This window comes from Parasteatoda tepidariorum, chromosome 1, assembly GCF_043381705.1.
Source record: "Parasteatoda tepidariorum isolate YZ-2023 chromosome 1, CAS_Ptep_4.0, whole genome shotgun sequence".
NCBI classification, from domain to species: domain Eukaryota; kingdom Metazoa; phylum Arthropoda; class Arachnida; order Araneae; family Theridiidae; genus Parasteatoda; species Parasteatoda tepidariorum.
Window position 1 is genome coordinate 98,122,362 of NC_092204.1, and position 21,025 is coordinate 98,143,386.

General features: G+C 29.3%; 1 protein-coding gene across 2 annotated transcripts; it reads right to left on the reverse strand.

Annotated features, from left to right (window-relative positions):
- Positions 1–112: 112 nt before the first annotated feature.
- Positions 113–16,349, reverse strand: LOC107454792 (solute carrier family 45 member 4). 2 transcript variants are annotated; one of them, XM_071184337.1, is made up of 5 exons: positions 16,165–16,349; positions 9,398–11,449; positions 6,897–7,229; positions 4,485–4,660; positions 113–440 (listed from the first exon to the last, which is right to left on the reverse strand). In XM_071184337.1, exons 2-5 carry the CDS (start codon positions 11,430–11,432, stop codon positions 219–221), a joined length of 2,766 nt encoding a protein of 921 aa, XP_071040438.1. In that variant the 5' UTR covers positions 11,433–11,449; positions 16,165–16,349; the 3' UTR covers positions 113–218. The 2 variants fall into 2 exon arrangements, with proteins under 2 accessions (XP_071040438.1, XP_015927581.1); XM_016072095.4 differs by lacking the exon at positions 16,165–16,349 and adding an exon at positions 14,088–14,425.
- Between the last annotated feature and the right edge of the window lie 4,676 nt (positions 16,350–21,025).

Sequence of the window (21,025 nt, forward strand, 5' to 3'; positions counted from 1 at the left end):
AAGGTCACAGAAATGAGATTTTAGTAACATCTCATGTTCATGTAGTTATGAAAACACAACATAATTTGCTTAAACAAATTGGAGCATCAAGAACAGATATAATGAAATCAAATGATTTCTAGTAATACATTTATTTGTTTAGTCAAAATAAAACATATTTTTCCACAGAATAATGTAACAAATAAAAGCAAAATGATTATTTATAATATAGATGCATTTCATATATCAAGATAAGTAACTTGAGTAGCTGCCACAGCTCCGCAAGCACTAAGTATAGCTGCAGCACAAACAGGAACAACTGTAGATCCGAGGGCTTCTACAATACTTCCCATGGATAGAGAGAGAATGAATTGTGAGAGGAAGACCATGCTGCTAACTGCTGCCACATCTGTACCTATACCTCGAGTGTTGCTGTCACTTCCTTTTTTACCATCTGAAAACTAAAATTTGACATTTTCATACGAAGAAGCATTTGAAAAGTGATAAGAATATATATGAACCCTTTCATTTCGACAGTCCCTTTCCTCTAAAAGTGACGCCACTGAATGGTGCACCGTGTCACGAAAAGTACGCATATCATGCCGGTACGCTGAAGTTCGGATTGCAGGGCTTCTATCTACTACTTTGACCTACTCTGTAGCATTCTTACAAGGATGTAAAAGTATTTTATAAAACAAACTAAACGAGGCTCGAAATAAAATTTTACAAATAAATGATTCAAACCTTGAAATATTATAACTTTTTTCCAGTTTCTTATAATACTTCAAAGTAGATTTCTTGTTATATTTTACTTTTATACCTAACAAATACTTCACTCATAAATGTAACACACAGAAGAAACTTTTTTCGACTTACTATACATATTAAGCACATTCAAATTATACTTCTAGTCAATTAATAGCCAGGGCAGTTATCAAACGATATCATGCTGTCACCGGTTAAATATGAGCTAGAAACGAAAGGGTTAAATGAGCAATCGGCTGTCATCACTACGTTTTAATTAACTTTTTTTTTTTTTTTTGTTCTTTTTTGGTAGCCCCAATGGTAAGGGGATTCTGAACCAATAATTCGTCCACCACTGAGGATATTTTAGGTCAGTACTGTTGAATTCGAACAAACCTAGGTCACCTTATTGAGGTAGGCGCTCTAATCAATCGAAATTGAAACTAATCGCCGATTAACTTTAATGTTCAAACCTCAAGCCCTACACTTATTGAAAAAAGAATTTATATCGCCGTTTTACTTCTATACAGAATTTATCGTCAGTGGAAATTTCGATCACCTTTAATCAAGCTAGCTGCTCAAATTCTAAACTCGGTCAAAGGTGCCAATACAAATTACAATTGTTTCATAAGTGATAAATAAAAAAATTTATCGTTGATTGAAATTCTTTCATTACTTTCAAAGAAATATTTCACGAAACTAAAAAATCGAAAATAAAATAAATATTATAAACTGCATTTTCTAAAACGGAGAAAAAATTTTTTTTGTCGCACCTGAAACGTATGACGCATCCCTTAAAAAATAAGCATCTATCATTATTCGCGAATGCAACGACCTACAGGGGGCGTTTTATTTGAGACGAATTCCTCCTAGCAGAACAGGATCATCAGTTGCACTGGAGATTTAAGTGTAGCATGGTAATGTTCCTTTTTTATTGTGGCTTATTAAATTTAAACAAGAAAAATGTGTGATATTCTTTCGTATGCAAGTGAAAACAAAATGGAATATCTTTTTTTTTAAAGAAAGAACATCAAAAATGCATCGGAAAATATTTGTAAAAAATCTTGTAACTAGAGTTAAAACCTAGTGCCTGAGAAATCGTTCTATTAATTAAATTTAATGATCTAATACGAAAGGTCTACTTAAACTTTACATTCCATACTTTTCTGAATCATATTACTACAAACATTAAAATATGCAAAAAGTATACAGAAGCACATGTTATACGATTTAATTTTGAAGAAAAAGTTTTTTGACAACAATTTTTATCAAAAATTAAAAAAAAAAACGATTATAACAATTCCTTATATTGAAATAAAAACTTTCATATTGTTTTTTTTTTTTTTTTTTTTTTTTTTTTTTTTTTTTTTTTTTTTTTTTTNTTTTTTTTTTTTTTTTTTTTTAAGTCTTAAAGTTCGTAATCAGACGTAGAAAACCATTCTGTAAAGAACTATCATCAAATTAGAGAAAAAAAACTATTTACAAGTAAATTTTTTATTATAAAAATCATAACACTTATACTTGCTTTATAAATCCGGAGAATTCCAAATGAAATGTTCTTCGTTTGAAATTTTTATTCTCAAATAATATATACATAGATTATCCCTTCATTACTTTTAGATAACGTGCCACACTACAAAATTTTATAATTGTACGATCTCGATATGAATTTTGTAGCTTAAAAACAGAATAGCTGAATTCTAGTTGAAATTATTCTTTCAAAACTGAAAAACACTTATCAAGAAAACGATAAAAAAATTTTATAAATCAGCACAAAACCCACTAATTCGGGTGATTCTTTGTTGTTGTTTTCCGAATTATATAGATACAGAAATATATACTATTCTATAAAGGAGAAGAATATTTTATAACTATTACAGTTCTGTGTTCACATTATTCATTGGAGTGACGAAAGCAATGTTGACTTCACTTTAATTTGTAATGAATTGAAGACAGAAAAAATTATTTTACCGTAATACACACATGCGTAACAGCAAGTGAGCATGAAATGGGAAGTTATGTTGTTGATAATAGAAAGGTAAAAATTATTGAAAAATTGTTCTTCAAATGCTTGGCGTGTTCTGGTTAGTTTTTTCAAGTTCTTCTATCTTTACCTTAGGGAAATTTTGCTTCTTATTTGCTGCTAAGAAAATGGCGTCCGTCATTGCCAATGGTTATGATGCAACTAATGCCCGATATTTTCAGTCTCCCGCTAGAGGGCGTACTCGAGCGTTGCGAACGCGAATTTTATTTTTTTTATTTTATAAATAATGATTTTTTATTGAGACTAAATTTTTTGATAAAAAGTATAGTTAAAAACTTTTTTTGCGAAATTGAATGTTTTAACTTCTGTATACTTTTTGCATATTTTAATGTTTGAAGTAATATGATTCAGAAAAGTATGAAATATAAAGTTTAAACAGACCTTTTATATTATCAAATCTAATATAGCAATTTTACAGGCAATAGGTTTTAATTCTAACAAGATAAGATATTTTTTTTCTGTTTATTTACAACTATTCTTCCGATGTGTTTAGATGTTCCTTCTCTAAGAAAGAGCGATTCTATTTTGTGTTCGCTTGCATAAGGAAGAATATCAAAGGGTTGGTATTAAAGTTGCTGACTTCAGATCATTCGTTTGCATATTTGAAAGTTCCAGTGCGTTTTTTGAATTCTACTGAAATGGATGGATGCGTAATTAATTAACCATAATTGTTGCGAAAACGTAAACTTGCTTAAAGCTTAAAAGAGCTAGATAACATTTCGTTGTCAAATTATTTTAAAAGTTATCAGCTGCTTATAGATTAACGTTTTCTTAAAGAAATCTTTGTACAGAAGAAAGCTGGTGTTGCTTACTGAAAGAAATGCTGATATAGTACTTTGGAACTTAAATTTTGAAAGCCCTTTTTCTACTGATGAGTATTTGTTGTCTTAATTTTTCACTTTTAAAGTCCATAAGCAATATTAAATAGTGTGTCTTTCTTAAACTAATAACGAAAACGCCCGGGAAAATTCTATTGAACTTCACTTCACTCAATTCCCTTATAATTTTATTGCAAATATTCTTGTTCAATCTGTTAGTTTTTATTTTTATACAACATCTTTTAATATTTAACCACTAGCACTTTCATTTGCTTTTCTTATCGTCACAGTGATATTCTAACAATTCAATTAAAAATTAATCAATAATATCATTTTCCTGAGCATTTAATTAGATTAGGATTATAAACATTTTTATGATACCAATTTCTATCTATCTAAAGCCTGTGATAAAACTAATACGACAATTTTTTGTTAGATAGAAATAAGAAGAAAGAAAATGTAATTTAATACTGAGAAAATTTTAGGTATGAAACATTGACTTACTTTTTTAATTAATGTGTGTAAATACATATGTAAGTTTAAAATTGTAGTTAGAAGTAAGTTAATTTGAGTTCCGGCAACCTCTAATTTTACTATAGAAATCTCAGAATATTCGAGAAATTTCTCCAATTTTACTAAGGAAACAACAGAGAAAGTGAGAAAATTCTCTAGATGTTCTTCTGGAAAGCTCAGAGAATTTGGTTTTGTCTGGAAAGTGGCCGCCCTGTAAGTATATATCGTTTAGTTTAAAACTACACACTTGAAATGTTAACTCCTCACCAACCTTAAGTATTTGATCGCCAAAAGAGAGTGGAAATTCTGTACACTCTATTAACATGATGTAAAGAATGTGATATAAAATCAAATATATTGCAAATAATTTCACCTGTGTTACTAACCTGATTGTTGCAATGATAGTGTGCTATTAAAAGGTATGGCATGGTGAAAAGCGTTGAGTACATAATTCCAGCTGTCGGTGATAGCAGAATAACTGCAACTTTATGTCTGGTTAAAGCCATTATCACCATTCCAAATGAATAGACTAATTGGCCTCCTATGTAAACTGGTTTTGCACCTACAATACAAAGAAAGTCTTTTTTTTACACACAGAGGACATAAATATTAATGAAGTCATATGAGTTGATTAGAGGCATATTTGATGAGCAACCTATTTATGTTGTGACACATTTATGAATAGTTTAAGAAAGAATGAAAAAAATAGTAATAGTTGAGAAAAATATAGTAGTGAATGGTCCCGATAAATCCTGCCAGATTGAAGCTGAAAAATAAAATAGTTTAAAATAGGAAATTTAAAATAGTCCAGATATTCCAAATAATATTTATTTTTTAAATTATAAGAGTCCTTTTAGCAAATGGCTATCGCTTTGGACCGACGGTCAACTTCTAACTTTTAATCTTTGATTCTACCGGGTATTGTTTGTATGCCGCATAAAAGGAATGAGTTAAAAAAAAAAAAAATTTAACCTGCACTTTATCAATTTTTAAAATTCAGTATAAGGAATTAAATTGCAAGGAATTTTTTTAATTATCCTAAATTGCAGTCTTATTAATAATACTTTTTATTACCGTCGTTGAACAACCAACCCAATTTTATGGGTTTACGACTACTAATATTCAACTCCGTAGCTTTGTAGTTTTGAACCCAATCCAGGGGACAAAGGAACTCCTGGATCGAGTAATAGGAGAAATTTGCCTTCGCGGAGAACTTTTCTGATGGAGCTAATCTGCATTTGCGTTACATGGAGAAGAAGACAACGAAAACCTTCCACGGTTAGCCTGACGGCAAGGGGACTCTAACCCGTGATCCGTCTACTACTGAGGATATTTCGCGTCAGCACTGTGGTCGGTGCAAGCCGGATGCGGAATTAGTATCGACTGGGATTCGAACCCGGTTCGCCTCAAGGCGAACGCTCTATCCCCTGAGCCATCGCTGAGCATTACTTAATAATACTTGAAAAATATATATTGCCATATGTAACACTTAAAGTAAAGAAATCCGAACGTCATCCTGCCGACATGCGATTGGCTGTAGGTCATATTGTTCAGTAATGTCACTTCAGCGGAACGGACTGCAGTAACATAAGTTTAATCCAGTAGAATGAGAAAGGGCTGCATCCTTGTTACGCTTAAATTTTAACGCAACAAAGACACATTTTGAAGAAATGTTCCAAAATGAGCTTCTGGACTAACTTCATTTCACTTCAACAAATTTTAATTGTGATGTTGAATATGTATATAAGACAATCTAGTTTAAATCGATGCTCTAATGAGTGAAAAATTATAATTAAAACAAAAAAGGAAAAGTGTGCTTTTTTTTTCTTTCAAATTGAGTTTTTTTCTAAATCATCCCTATAATTTTTTTTCTCGAATTGCTGCCTTCTTATCGCCTAATTTTTAAAATATGTCTGTATAAATTATAGGGCTCCGGCAATAACTACTGAGGAAAATGACCAATGATTCTGTCATTGATAACTCAGTAAACTACCGAACTTTCACGGTGTTCCCCCAGAGGTATAATTTGTCTTGGGAACGTGGAGGACTTTGGGACCCGACAAATTATACGTGCCCCAGTCACCATTTATGACGGGGAGTCTTCGGCCGGCTGGATTCGAACTCCCGCTCTTAGGAACATGAATCCAGCTCTCCACAGACCAGGCTATACCGGCTCTAAGTATATTAAATATATTTATAAAATGTGGGGATTGCAGAACCTCCCATGTATATACGAATCGACAGTATACATTTAATGTCGCGTCGGATGCGCAAACTTTGCAGTATGTATACTGTCGTTGCACTTGTATCAAATTACGTCTTTGTTATTATTTTTCCAATAACTTGTGAAGCTAATGTTAAGATTTAAAGGTCGTACGTTAAAGGGATAAGTTTTTTGAAGCCATCTTTCCTAACATTACTTATACGAAATTATTAAACTTTAAAACCATTGTTTCTCATTTTTTACTCAGCTTTGCATATACGACGTCAGTTACGTCATAAAAGTATCTATTCTCTTTCTATCTATAAGTGATTTTCCGCTGTAAGCACTCTTAATATATATCTTTAGAATCTTTGAAAACTAATGTTTATTTGAGAAAGAAAAATACACGGTGATAAGATATTCCGAAATCAAAATATTCCTTAACCAAAATATGTTCTCGAATTTTTAATATTTTTTTATTTATTTATTTATTGAGAAAATATTCTTATCTACATTCCTTAGAAAATATTGTAAAGATATTATTTTTTTTTTTAAAAAGAAATCTCTGGCTTTTAGTACATAACATCAATCTTACCCACTTTCTTGACTAATGACTCGATGAAAAGTGAATAAATGGAACATGAAATGGAATACAAAGCCATTCCCCAACATCCAAACTGAACACCATTTTTATATGACAAAAAACTTTCCGAGTCCTCTGGTGCTTTGGGGTCCCCTCCGAAAACACTTTCACCCACAAAATCAGTAAAGTACAATGAATAGCACACCAGTGACATCCAGCAAAATAGATTCGTCAAGCACAGAACACGTAGGGAGTTAGGCATGTGAATAATGGATTTGAGGTATTCTTTTAGTGTCGGACGTTCATTGGCACGACCTAGTTCATCCACCACATCAATCTCTATGCCTGAAAAAAAATGTATGGACGGTTTTATTCAATATTCAAGCAATATTTGTTTCAACTTATATATTAATATAAATATTCAATTCACAAATTAATATAAATATTCAACTGACAAATTAATATAAATAGTATTCAACTGACAAATTAATATAAATATTCAATTCACAAATTAATATAAATATTCAACTCACAAATTAATATAAATATTCAACTCACAAATTAATAGTATTTAAAAAGAATTCAGCCATCAAGTCCGGAAGTATTATATTATTTGAAAGGGTTAGATAACGATAATCTTGACCAAAAAATAAATATATAAAATAAAATAAAAATAAATAAAAATTTCCGTTTAAAAATCATATTGTCGAGGTAAAATTTGTTACTAAAATTTGCTTACGAATTTTCATTCTACTGAGAAGGAAATTAATCAAATATATCAGCCTATTAAGTTTTTCACAGCTTCTCCTCAATGCAAGTAAATTTTATTTCAATTTTCATGAACCTATTACTATTTTTATAAAAGAAAATTGTAATTAACATGCTTGCTATTGCGGCCTGTTATTACTTGTGTGCTACCTCAAGTAATTTTTCTGTCGCAAGTAGTTATACCTAGCAAAGTTATTTCTTAAATTACTGCAATGGCATTTTGACCATTCTTTCTTGATCTCGTACTTCCAGAAAAGAGTTGAAAGTGCTTCTTTTATGATGAGTTGTCGTGCATGAAAAAAATTATTTCCATGGGAGTATAATTCAAGGTTCCGCAATACTTGTTAATTATATAGTTACTTGTTGATTATATAGTAATATACTACTTCCTAATTATATAGTCAAAACTAGAACTTAAAATTAAATTTAAAAAATAAAAAGCTTTTTGAAAGAAAAAAAAAGTCGTACTAAATTAATTTTTGAACAAGTATCGCATGATAATAATTTTTCTTTTTCTTTTATCAACAGTATAGCTAATGCATTAAAATAAGATTTTAATTATTCGAATTTATAAAAGCAAAATAAGGAAACCTTAAGAATTAATTCCTGACCATGTATTTTGTGCAATACATGTAGAGAAGATTATTTGAATGATAGTATTATTCAAAATTCTGTAATTACTTACATCTTTTATAACCAAAACTAAATTTCAAAAAAAAAAAAATTAGATTTTTTAAAAAAAAGCAGTAATAAAATAATAATAACTTCGACTCATGTATAATGTGATAACAGTCTCTTTATCGACAGTATTACACATACCTTAAAATAAGATTTGTATTTGGTTTTATGAAAACAAAATAGAAATTCTGCAGAATGAATCCCAGACCATGTATCTCTAAAAGTTCTCTAATGTAACGACGAGACGTTAGCAATCAAATCAAGTTAAATATTTTCCTGTTACTTATTATTTGTTTACTTATTTAGCTCATTTCTTCTTATTTCGAAAAGAATAACGACAAAAACCAGAAGTCTTAAAACTTTTGTGTCATTTTAAAAAAATCTAAAAACAAAAGTAAAAAACATTTTTTTTTCTAGTTTTCTAGCAATAAATTTTTATAAGAATATTTCTCTCGAAGAAATTATTTCCTATAAATAAATTCTTCTAGAAATAATTTTTCCTACTAGCAATAATGTTTGAGTTGAGTTTAATTTATTTTATTAATCAATTTTAATTTATTAATTGTTTTTATTATTATAATTTTAAATTATTATTGTAAATTAATTATAAATTAATTTTAACTTAATTCAATTGTTCCTTTTTTTCATTAATCAATATTTTAAGTTTAACAATTTAATTACATTTTTATTTTTATCAAAATAAAATTAAAAATCTTATGGTGATACTTTATCAAAATGTTTTGATTTTTTACCTAGAATAATTTTAATATTTTTTCAATTTTAAGCAAAATACATTTGCGTTGGGAAGAAAAAAGGAGATTAAAACTACTATTTTCTATTTAAAAAAAAGCGAGTTTTTGCTTAAAATACTCTTGTTAAAGATAAAAAAGCTATTAAAATCAGATGTAGACTATGATCTCTAGCAGTTTTATAAAAAGATAAAAGTTTTATGTATTCGAGGCGTGAAAGTAAACACAAGTTTGTTTATATCACAACAAAGTCGAGAGATTACCACTTATAAACTTTTATCTAAACACGGAACTATAAATGATAAAGATGTAACTCACTTTTTGACACTGCTATCTCCCTATTGTCGACCCCATCAGGAATATTTTCAAACAAATCTTTTTCTTTTGATTTGACGTTATGTTCTGTTGACTTATTTTCAATCGTCAATTCATTGTTTTGAACTTCATCCCCGTCACTTTTTACTTCTTGAGCCCTATCCGTCTTAAGATCTTCATCCGTTGATCCATAGCGTTTCGGTTTAGTATTTATGCGCTCCAATTCATCGCCACTAACAGGACTAAAATTCAGCTGAAATTTTTCTTTGTACTCTTTGTACATTTTCGGATCCTTTAGCGCGCATAAAGGTATTTCTGGAAAACTAGTCACTGTTGTCACTAGACATATTATGAATATCACAGTGACAATCATAAAAACAGCATTCACCTGCCCACCGAGTAGCTGACCGATGTATGTTGCTTCCCAGTTTAGTGCTCCCATTGTGTATCCTATTGCTCCTCCGAAACCAGCCATTACTGTGAATGTGCTCAATCCAGCTGCATGATCCGAAGGTATTGTTACATCCAAGAGATATGTCCTGGATGGTGACTGACAGGCATCTGAGCAAAAATCTAATAAAACGGTACCTATGACTGTAAACACGACACTCCAAGTTTGTATGTGACTTGAAGTTTTATCGGTTTCATCAGGAAAAAATGGACCATTTCGGTCACTGGCAGTGGGTTGTTCTAATTCATTTTGATTTTTGTCGATTTCATTTTCTGAACTTCTTTTACTTTTTGGTGATAATGTAAAATCTGATTTTTCCGGCGTTGCTCTATTTCCGTACTGAAGCTCATTGAGAGTAGGTTTATTGTTATGGCCATGCAAAAAACTCGGATATACATCACCTCCATCTATTTCTCGAGAATAAGTATATCTCAGCGCGCTTTTCCTCTGCCTAATGCTAGGATTTGCTTCGAATGACAACTCATCGCTATAAATTTTTTTATTATTTACTAGTTTTGAAAAATCATCTGTAAGAACACTAAGCTTTTCTGTTTTTGTATATTTGTCATCTTTTTCTGATTCTGGGTCTAAGTTTCTCATATTCATTTTGCCAAAATGAAGACTCGGATATACATCTGCGTCATCGATCCCTCGAGAATATTTATTTTTATTGCTTAAAGATTCGATGCCATTTTGTTTTTCGTAAGAAACATCACTTGCATCGACTAACTTAGAAAACTCATCCATCATTTCCGCTTCATCTTCATTAATTATAGCATCACTATTTTGATAGTCATCTTTTTTTCTCGGAATAGCTAAAGGAACATTTTCTCCCGATAGAGTTCTTTTTTTAATATTTAAATTTATACCATTTTGAGAAGTCATGCCATTTTTGCTAACTTCATCAATGTCATCTGAATAAACATTTTTCAAAAATCCCTTGTTTAAGTCGCCTACTTGGTTCAATTTCACATTATCACCACTTAAACTAGTCCCATTTAAGATAACCGCAGTATGTTCACTAGATAAAATATTCTCAAATCCCTTGTCTCCAAGGGCTAAGCCTATATGTTGGCCATTCGGTACAAGAATAAGTCCTAATAATATTCCAATCGAATACATAATAATAAACGGTCTTCTTCTCCCAAATTTAGATTCACAACTGTCACTCATAGATCCTAATATCGGAGTTAGAAAAAGTCCAATCAAGGGGCTCAAGCACCAAATCATTGTAACAAACTTGATACTTAATCCAAGACTAAGAAGTATAGGCGTCACAAAAGCTGTCTCTGCTGCATAACAGAATTCAATGCCACACACAGTACCACTTAAGAGTATCAATTCCCAACGACTCTTGGGGCGAAATATATAGTTGTATTTTTCAGGGATGTATTCACAACGTGCATCTTCTGGATGATTGAAGAAGCTCTTAGTTTTGGTGGCAACTGTTCGACTAGTGTTGTTCCATCCGTCTTGAAGTCTGTCGGAGAGGCCTCGCTCTTGCCACGATTCTGCTGTTTCTCTGGCTCGATCTCTGAAGTTATGGAAAGCAACAATAGTGCGGAAGTAGGTTGACGTCTTCTGCATGTCTGCAGGAGAATTTTCTGAAAAGAAAAATGTGTATTTTTTAAAATTAAGTATGATACAGCAATGCGGCTCTTAAAACGATCAGAAATAAATTTGGCCTTCTAGCAGAAATGACCAATTCTAAATGTGCCCTCTTTTTTAACTAATAAAGTAAAAATTTCAATAAAAAAAAAAACAACGATATTTTATCTATGATTCAGTAACTTAATTTTTCTTGTAAGTATGCATATTTTTGATCGTATGTTTTTTTTTTTAAATTCTTTATCAATTTTATGAATTTAAAAAACAGCTTGACTTCAAGTAACAAATAAATAAAACAAAAAATCTAAAAGGGAGCTTTTTAAAACCTAATTTAGACAACATATCACAATCCGCTTGATTCAAATGAATTTTTATGCATAAAAATTAATATGTCATGACATTAAAAATAATCATTTCGTCATGGATTTATTTATAATCGTTGACTTGAATAATGTTATACATTTTTATTTTGTTTCTTTTGTAAGTATTTTAGAAACAGGTTAACCTCATCTTGAAATAAACTGTTTCATACAAAAGAAATTTCATTGCATATAGTTTGATGACATTTTTTTAAAATTGTCCCCAACGGATGTTAGTGATGAGCATTTATAAGTTACCTTCAATAAACAATTTAATTTGATTAAATTAATACCACCTTTACTGTGATTGACCTCGATAATGGTTCGTTAAGACTTCCTAGCATTTATTTATTTTATTTTCACTTAAATAGTAGTAAACGGTCCGTAATGTGTAGAATGTTATTGCTTCATTTTTAGGAAGGATACAAAAAATATAGTTTTAAGGTGGGGTTTAGATATATTTAATGTATTTAAATAAAATAGTAGAAAAAAATAATAATTGCCCTTATGATTTCTTTTAAGTCATCACTCACGAAACTAATCATAATTAATTTAAGAACTAATGAATTTTCTTTTGCATTAATACAAAGTTACTAAGTTGAAGACTTTCATAATCATAAGCGTATAAATTTAAACGACTTAAAGGTTTATTTTAAATTGAAAAGTGAAATTTATTTAACTATTTTTAAGGCGAAATTCATTAGCTTTTTACTTGTATAATAGTCCCACGTGATTATAAAGATACGGGCCCAGTAGAACACCGATGTCACGCATAACTGTTTGCGGTCAGTAAGCGGATGGGTGACAACTTTGATCTGCCTAAGTAGGGATCGAGAGAGCGCAGTATCGGTCTTCGTCAAACTGTTCTACCGTAAAGAATTCGACATCGAGCGCAGGTCGCCGAGCTACCAAAGCAAGGGGGCCGTCCCCTTTGCAGAGGATCAAAATCATGATGGCATGTCTTCGGATTATCCTCGGGGATGTATTCCAGACCGTTGCCAATAGCTCATCGTGCAGCTCTCGTGCGACGTAAATAAAATACCTACCTACTTGTATAATATTTGATAATAATTTTGACACAAAAATTGGTGTTATGAGATTTTTTCGAATGGTCTAAATTCTTTTTTAAAAAATTTCATTTTTAAGTTCACTAATCTATTTCCAGTATAATTGCAATGTATTTATTTGATATCATCTATATTTCAGAAATTTCTAATAAGAGTTTGTTGCTGTATTGTCAACCTTATTGCTTCCAGTTGCCCAAAAAAAATGTTAAAAATTCTAAAATTTCTTGACATTAAATTTATGCTTTTGGACGTTATGCAATTGGATTAAGTGTCTTTCAGAATAGAACACAAAATACTTTTGTCAAAATATGCCTTTTCCCTATGAAAGAATAACGATCTTATAGCATGAATTTAAATATCTTTAATGCGTTTCTTTTTACGTCTAAAATTTTTGTATATTTAAGAATGACAACTGTTCTCAACAAAAATAGTCAACTCTTTTAAAATAATTTTAGAGGCTTTAAACAGAACACCGGAATTATGCTACAAGCTCAATATTTTCAAATGCTAATAATCTATCCATAAGTAAAAAGTAAAAATAAATCAATAAAATGGATAAAAAATTAACAAAATTGCATAAAAAAGTCCTAAATATATTTAAAAATTGCTTCAAATATGCAAGTCAAGTAACTGCTAGTTTATTGTGTCCCAAATATGTTAAAAACGTGTGAATTAAAACATACAAATACAGTATCTAGTTTTTTTTTTATATGTATATTAAAAAAAAGCATTTTTTTCAAATGCCACAATTGCAGTTAGTAAAAGAACTCATTCAAATGCATCAAATATTATGCAAAAGTTATCTAAAAATCATTTATTTTAAGTTTTTATTAAAAGCATAAAATTAAAAAATTCTAATAAAAGAAGTAAAATATAGGAAATACGAAGACAGCAAAATAGTAAAGCATGGGAAAATCGTATACGAATTTATTAACCCTTTTATGCAGAATTTTTAAGAAACATATTTTTTTATACTTTTTCCATTATTTAATATTTATTATTTTGTAATATAGTTCATTTTTTAAGCAATATAAGCGAATAGTATTGTATTTAGAATTTTAATAATTTATGGTTATAAAATATAGCATCATACATGTTTATATTTTCATTTTATATTTTTGCTTTTAATGATTACCATTTAAAAAATTGAAAAATATTTCAAATTTAATTTCTCTTTTACCATAGAACAAATTTAAAATGTGACTTACCTTTATTTTCACTCATGATAAACGATTTGGACGTAAACTTCAAATTTTTTTTTTTTAATTTGGCTTGAGATTTGTATTCAATATTTGGCATTTACAGAACAACTTCCCCAATTCAAAAACTCGAAGAACAAAAACATTCGAAATCATCTGACTCGAATTGCAACAATAATGTGTTCGTAATCTTTTATTTTTAAGATAATACCAAAATGATTAAAGATCAAAATCAAACTCTACTAATAATTTTGTTTGTTTGTCAAACTTTACCACGAACCAATTATTATGAATGATTTAACTCTTTTTTAAAAATGGAATGGAAGAGGTATCTGGTTATAAACTGCAATGTTACGAAATAATAACATAAATTGTTATGTTATTATTAAAGGAAATAATATAAATTGTCGTGATTTGATCATTTCACTAACAATTCCTACAACAAAATGCCCGTTTATTTGTTCACATTTTGAATGGCACTTCATTCGTGTTTCGCTGTGGATTAGTATTTAGTTTCTTCTGTCTTTTGCGTCAGGCATATTTTTCTTTAAACCACAGAGTAAGTGTTCAATAGTAATAAACTTACGTCAAAGTTAGAAATTGGAATTTGTATGAAGCAGAATATTTTTTTTTACCTCTTCTATCAAGAATGGAAAGGTAAATAATGTAATGTTGTAAATGGCTTTATGAATTTAATCTTTTTTTTAGTGGGGCACTTTCAAAAGTTTTATCAATTTAATACATTTTATGTTCTGTATAGATAATCTGTAGATTAAAACAAATCAACTGCTGTCAATATGTTAATGGGTTAAGAGTAAAAGCTTATCCCCTTTATATTCTTTTCTATATTTGGCGGATTAAATGCTAAATGGAGAGATATTAATTATAAAACTGATTTAACAAGCTTAAGTTTGAGTGATTATCTGATTAACAACTGTTCCCCTTCTTCGACAATGTATTCTATGCTTTAAAAAATTATTTAAATTGAAATTTTCTTTTAAAAAAAAGTCATTTTAATTCCCGTCCATATTCCAGTTCTTGCACTGTAAAAAAAAGGTTTTCTCAAAATAGAGCAAAAATGCGTCAAAATAACTCCGAAAACAAATATAGTAGAATTTCAAAAGCCATATGTACTTATTGAGTACAGTGGTATCCTCAAAATTAAATCGTCTCAAAAATAACACATACTCCTTAAATGAGACAAGTTAAAATTTTATTAGTTTATAAATATCAAATATTCGAAAAGAAAATCTAATTCGATAATAGTTTATGGCACTTACCTTCATTCTAAATACGTTTCTCTTCTACATACGTTTCACGAATAAAGATGTCTTCATGTCGGTAATCAACACTTTTCTATCTGGTCATATGTTATATGTCAAGATATATGTTGTTATGTTATGATGTGTCGTATGTTTAAGATATGTCGTATGTTATATGTCACATGTCATTATATACGTTATTAAGATCTTTTTATCTGAAATTAGTTTGATGAATACAATTTATTTGCAAATGAAGACGGTATCTCAAAACTGTTTGAATTTTGAGCATGTTACTATACTCAGTGATGGGTACGTGGGGATTTTAAATTCAACTATAACTGTTTCGGAGCTATTTTGACACATCGCTCAATTTGGAGAAACCCTTTTTTACAGTGTGAAATTGTGGTAATGGTCGAATAGCTGATTGTAATTCATTTTCTACAATTTGTAATTTGTACACTGCAATCAAACTTGCGTAGAGGAGCTATATATATATATATATATATATATATATATATATATATATATATGTGTCTATATATATATATATATATATATATATATATATATATATATATATATATATATATATATATANTTCATTAATTTTTCTTTGTTTTATTCTTCATTTTGAACTATATATATATATATATATATATATGAGAAACAGGCTTATTTATAAGCATTGCAATAGTGATTCCCCTACAGTTGCTTTTACTTTTTCTTTCTTAAACTAAAATTGTCAGAAAATGTATTTTCTTATGATTCCCATAATAGGAAATAAAGTTAAAGTTATAAGTTATGCATTTATGAAACATATTTACCTTCAAAGGCGGCAAATGCTTTCAAATTTTTCTTATTCAAACTAAGATAACGAGAAATTATTTTTACTTTTAACTCTCAAAATAGAAATTAAAATCAGAGTTATCATTAGTTTATGATCCACCTAAGAGACAAAATTCTCTTAGGCCTTCATATGTTGTTCCTTTCACAAGCATAAGTTTATCTCTTCAAATGGCGTGCGATCTTAAAGAAACGAAATAAGAGAATCCTTACAAGATTTAATGCTAGAAGTGAATAATAAGGACATGGCCGTAAATACGAGGGGATTATTATTTTTTTCTTTTCACGAAAATTTCTTTTCCGAAAGAATAAGAAAGTAAGACTAGAAAAAAATTATAAGGAAGTATGTATTTTTACTTAAATAATATTTTTTTTTTAACTTATAAAAGTTAAAGCTGGAAAAGTTTCTTTTCCAAAATAATAATAATAATAAATTTAAAAAAAACGAGTTTTGAATCTTAGAAAAGCAATATTGGGGGGAAAAAAAAAGGAAACACATAAAAGTATTTTTCTTTTTATTGTAGCATGTTTTTCTTTTTTTTAAAAAAGTTATAGCAGGTAGTTTTTTTTTCGAATGCTTTGCTAGCAGTAAAACAATCGAACTCTGAAAAATATGTTAATGTTACTATAAAATAGTATTAAATTACTGAATAGTATTATTATTTATGGAGGTATAACGAAAATAAGTATGTCGGTTTATCTCCCAATAATTATGAAAAAAATGTGTGTACAAATCATTATTTTTTTTATTTGGAACATGCGATTTCAGTAAAATTAATTTCTAAAAGAAGGTAATTTTTTCTAAATTTTTTTAATTCCATTTTTATTAATATTTGAGGCAATATATCTTTATTATTATTAAGAAGATGCTTATAAATTATTATTTTTTAATAAAGAATATGCGATATTAGTAAAATTAATTGCTAAAAAAGGTACCATTTTTTTCTCAATTTATTTATTTTTATTTTTATCTATATTTAAATCAATAATAATCGAATAAGAGAAAAATCAAGCATTTAAAATAAGTTTTAAAAAAGCACGTAAGTTTTATAAAAAATAGTTTTGCCAACTTGGCTTGAAAAAAAAGAAAAGAAAAGAAAACAGCAATTTAAGTTTTATTTAGGCTACATTCATTCAATAAACAATGCATTAAAAAATATCATTAGCTCATTATTATCGAATCAAGTTTTTTTTTTAAAGTTTTTTAAATTTTTTTTGTAATGTGTGTTAGGGTATAGAAATTTTCTGAAAATCTACATTTTTCAAAAAAATTCAGCATTAAAAAATATCTCCCCAAAAAAATTAATAATTCGAAAATAAATTTTTGAAAAAGAATTTTATTTGTCCAAAAAATATAATTCATTCAAATAAATAAAGGTTCAAATACTCAAAGTAAAACAAAAAACATTATAGTTTCGTTTTCGTGGGTTTATTTCCGGTTTCGGTTTCATCTGTCAGTATACGGAAAAACAACTGTAACTTCATTTCTAAAAATCGGTGATAAAAATTTTAAAGGGTTTTGAAAAGCTAATGAACTAAAGCTTAAATATAGATAATAATAATTCTTTTTTTTAAAAATCAAAATTGTCCATTTTTACCCAGTCGGTTACTATCGATTTAAAACAAGTAATACATAATAAATAACTTCAAATGTAATGAAAATACCTTTACGAAATGGTTTATTCTTCCTCAGAGTAGGATTAAATAAAAAAGTTGTTTTACGTTACATAAGTATTAGTAAAACACAATTACTTGATCAAATGTTTTTGAGTGTCGGACTTTTATATTGCAACCCTTTATCTATTCCGCCTTACCATATTACGAATACCCAATCAAATGGAAGGGAATGGAGTACGAATTGCCAAACTCATATATAGGTTACAAATCCTTTCGAAAAAATTTAAGGGTTAATATGATTCTTTGATCTATCTTACATATTTCAAATAGTCAATTTTAGTTAAACATAAACAAAAAATATCCTAAGGGTTTTTATACATTTTATAATTCGTAATAATCTTTTTTATATAAAAAACAAACAAACTTACAACTATATGAGTTAGGTACACATAAAATTTTTTGAAGAAGGTAACAATTAGTTTCACATGAATTTTAGTGATTTAATTTGCGTAATAGATATTTTAAAAAGTTCAATGCATAATTTTTTTTTCTAAGAAATTTTTAAAAATCTGATGAAAAATATATTTCCAGTTACATGAGAGAACTCACTAACCACGTTTGTAACATGAAGTCATCTGGCATAGATTTGAAAGCGACGAAATGAAGTTAAAAATAGTGTGTAATTTAGGGAAAGTGGGAACTTTTTTTATAATTTTTATAATTTTTGCTTTAAAACATTATTAACAAATTAAAACTAAAAATAATAATTATCGTTTGCTTTTATGTTTTTAGTCAAATGAGCATTTTTTCCTCTGCTTCATGACGTTTTTATTTACTTCTTTTAAATCATTTTTTACATAATTGACAAACAAATAAAAGTCTCTCTAATAAAAAGGAAACTTAATTATAATCAGTCATGTTGTTTAATGGAATTGCCCAATTGCGAGCTTGATCACAATCAACTGATACAAATAATAATGATCTACTATTATATGGTTTTGTGATTACATGAGGTTGCCTTGGTTACAAGTTTTAATTGATTTCTCATAATGGATTATATATTCTGCCCAGTTTTGGTTCTGAGTGAATCAATTCTCATTATGGAGGTGGGTTCTAACGACGCTTACGCCCATCTCACGTTATCGCGAATTGTTAAATTGTTCATTTGATGGTGAACCTATAAATTAATTATTAGAATTGGAATATTATGCAAGAATAAGTTGATAATATCTCACCAAAGGAAGCTATTATCCATTGAGTCATTCATTAAATGATAAAATTATACAAACAAGTTAAATACCCCATTGGAATTGTAATACTTCAAATACCGTTTTAAAATAAAAGTGCTACAAAATAAACAGAACATTTAGACCAGTGGTTCCCAACCTGGGGGCGATCGCCCGAAAGGGGGTGATAATCCTTAGGGGGGTGATCAGGGGGCGAGGAGTATTCAAAAGATAAAAATTGCTAATAATATTAATAATAGAAGCTATTTGAGATTGAAATTGAAAATATATATGAAACCTATGGTTCTAGTGTAATAAAAAGAATTATGATAGTTAAAAATTTAAAAAAATTCAAGTGCAGGATCGTTTTCGTCATACGTTTTGGTATCGCAGGCGGAAATCTGATAAGTCACTCTGTTCCTCTGAGCAATAATACTGTTTCCAGGCGTATTGATGAGATGGCCGCCGACGTTGAATCAAAACTCATCAAATTTCTGAAAGAAGGTAAATTTGCGTTGCAGATTGATGAATCAACTGTGATAGATAACAAAGCTGTTTTAGCTTACGTGAGATTCATAAATGAGAGTAAGGAGATTAACGAGGAAATGTTGTTTACAAGAACTTTGAACACAGATACAAAAGGATCGTCGATTTTTAAATTGGTCAAAGATTATTTTGAGGTAAAAGAAATTCCCCTCACAAATGTAAGTGCTTGTGCAACAGATGGTGCTCCAACCATGTCTGGTTGTCATACTGGGTTTCTGGGTCACTTTAAAAAAGAAGTACCGGAAGTTATCTCACCATTCATTATGTCATTCATCGTCAACTTTTGGCTGCGAAAAATTGGTTATTTCTGGCATCAATAAAATAAAAGCTAATTCTCCTAATAACCGTTTGTTCCGAGAACTTTGCCATGAAAATGATGAAGATTTCGAATTCCTGCTCCTACATACAGCTGTGAGATGGCTTTAAAAAGGAAACTGAGCCGTTTCTTCGAATTGCTGGATTCGTTGAAAACTGCGTACCTCACGGATATTTTCGAAAAAATGAACGAAATCCAAGTAAAATTTCAAGGAAATAAGATGAACATTATCAAGGCTAAGGGAATCATGTCTTCATTCATCGCCAAGTTCGATATCTACAAGTCAAACATTGGTCGCAAAGAGCTAATGCAATTTCCTACTCTTAAAAAGTGTCCAATGGCAGATATCGAGATCCTCGAAAATAAAATCTTAATTTTTACTGATCACCTTGATCACAGTTATGGAATCATGATTTAAAGATTTGATGAAATTAGAAATTCCGGATTGGATTTTCGATCGTTTCTCTTTTGAAGTTGTGGATAAGCTCACTTCCTCTTTGTAGACTGAGATTTTAGATTTGAAGAATGACTGTGAGGCTTAAGTCGTCTTTAAAAAATACGGTTACGAGTTAGCTTGGGTAAAGCTTATGGACACTTATCCACAATTGTGGAAACAAAATGAGCCGCTTCTCATCTCGTTCCCGTCAACCTATTCAGTGGAGAGAGGGTTTAGTTCTGTCTTCCAGCTGCTCACAAATCAAGGAGATAGGTTGGACATTTGCTTCAAAGGAGACCCGCGTTTAAATCTGACGAGTATGAAGCCTGACATTCAAGCTTTTACTTGAAATACACCAAGCACAGGGCAGTGATTAAGGTGGTAAAAATGTATTTCCCCCCTCTTCATTTTTTCTCTCAAATTTTAGTTGTTAACGTTTTAACTTCTTCTTGATTACATTAAAATATTAATTTAAAAAAATTTCTTTTGTTTTGATTATTCCGTTTTAAATATCATTTCTTTTTGAAAAAAAAAAGGTGCAAAATTTTTTTTTAATTAATAAAAATGACAGGATAAATATGCCTCCTTATTTGCATTACAATTTAAATTAAAATCAAATAACATAGCATATTTTCAGTGCTTGGTTGCTCACAAGCAACAATGAATGGTTTTTTAAGCAAAAAGAGAAAGGGGTGATATGT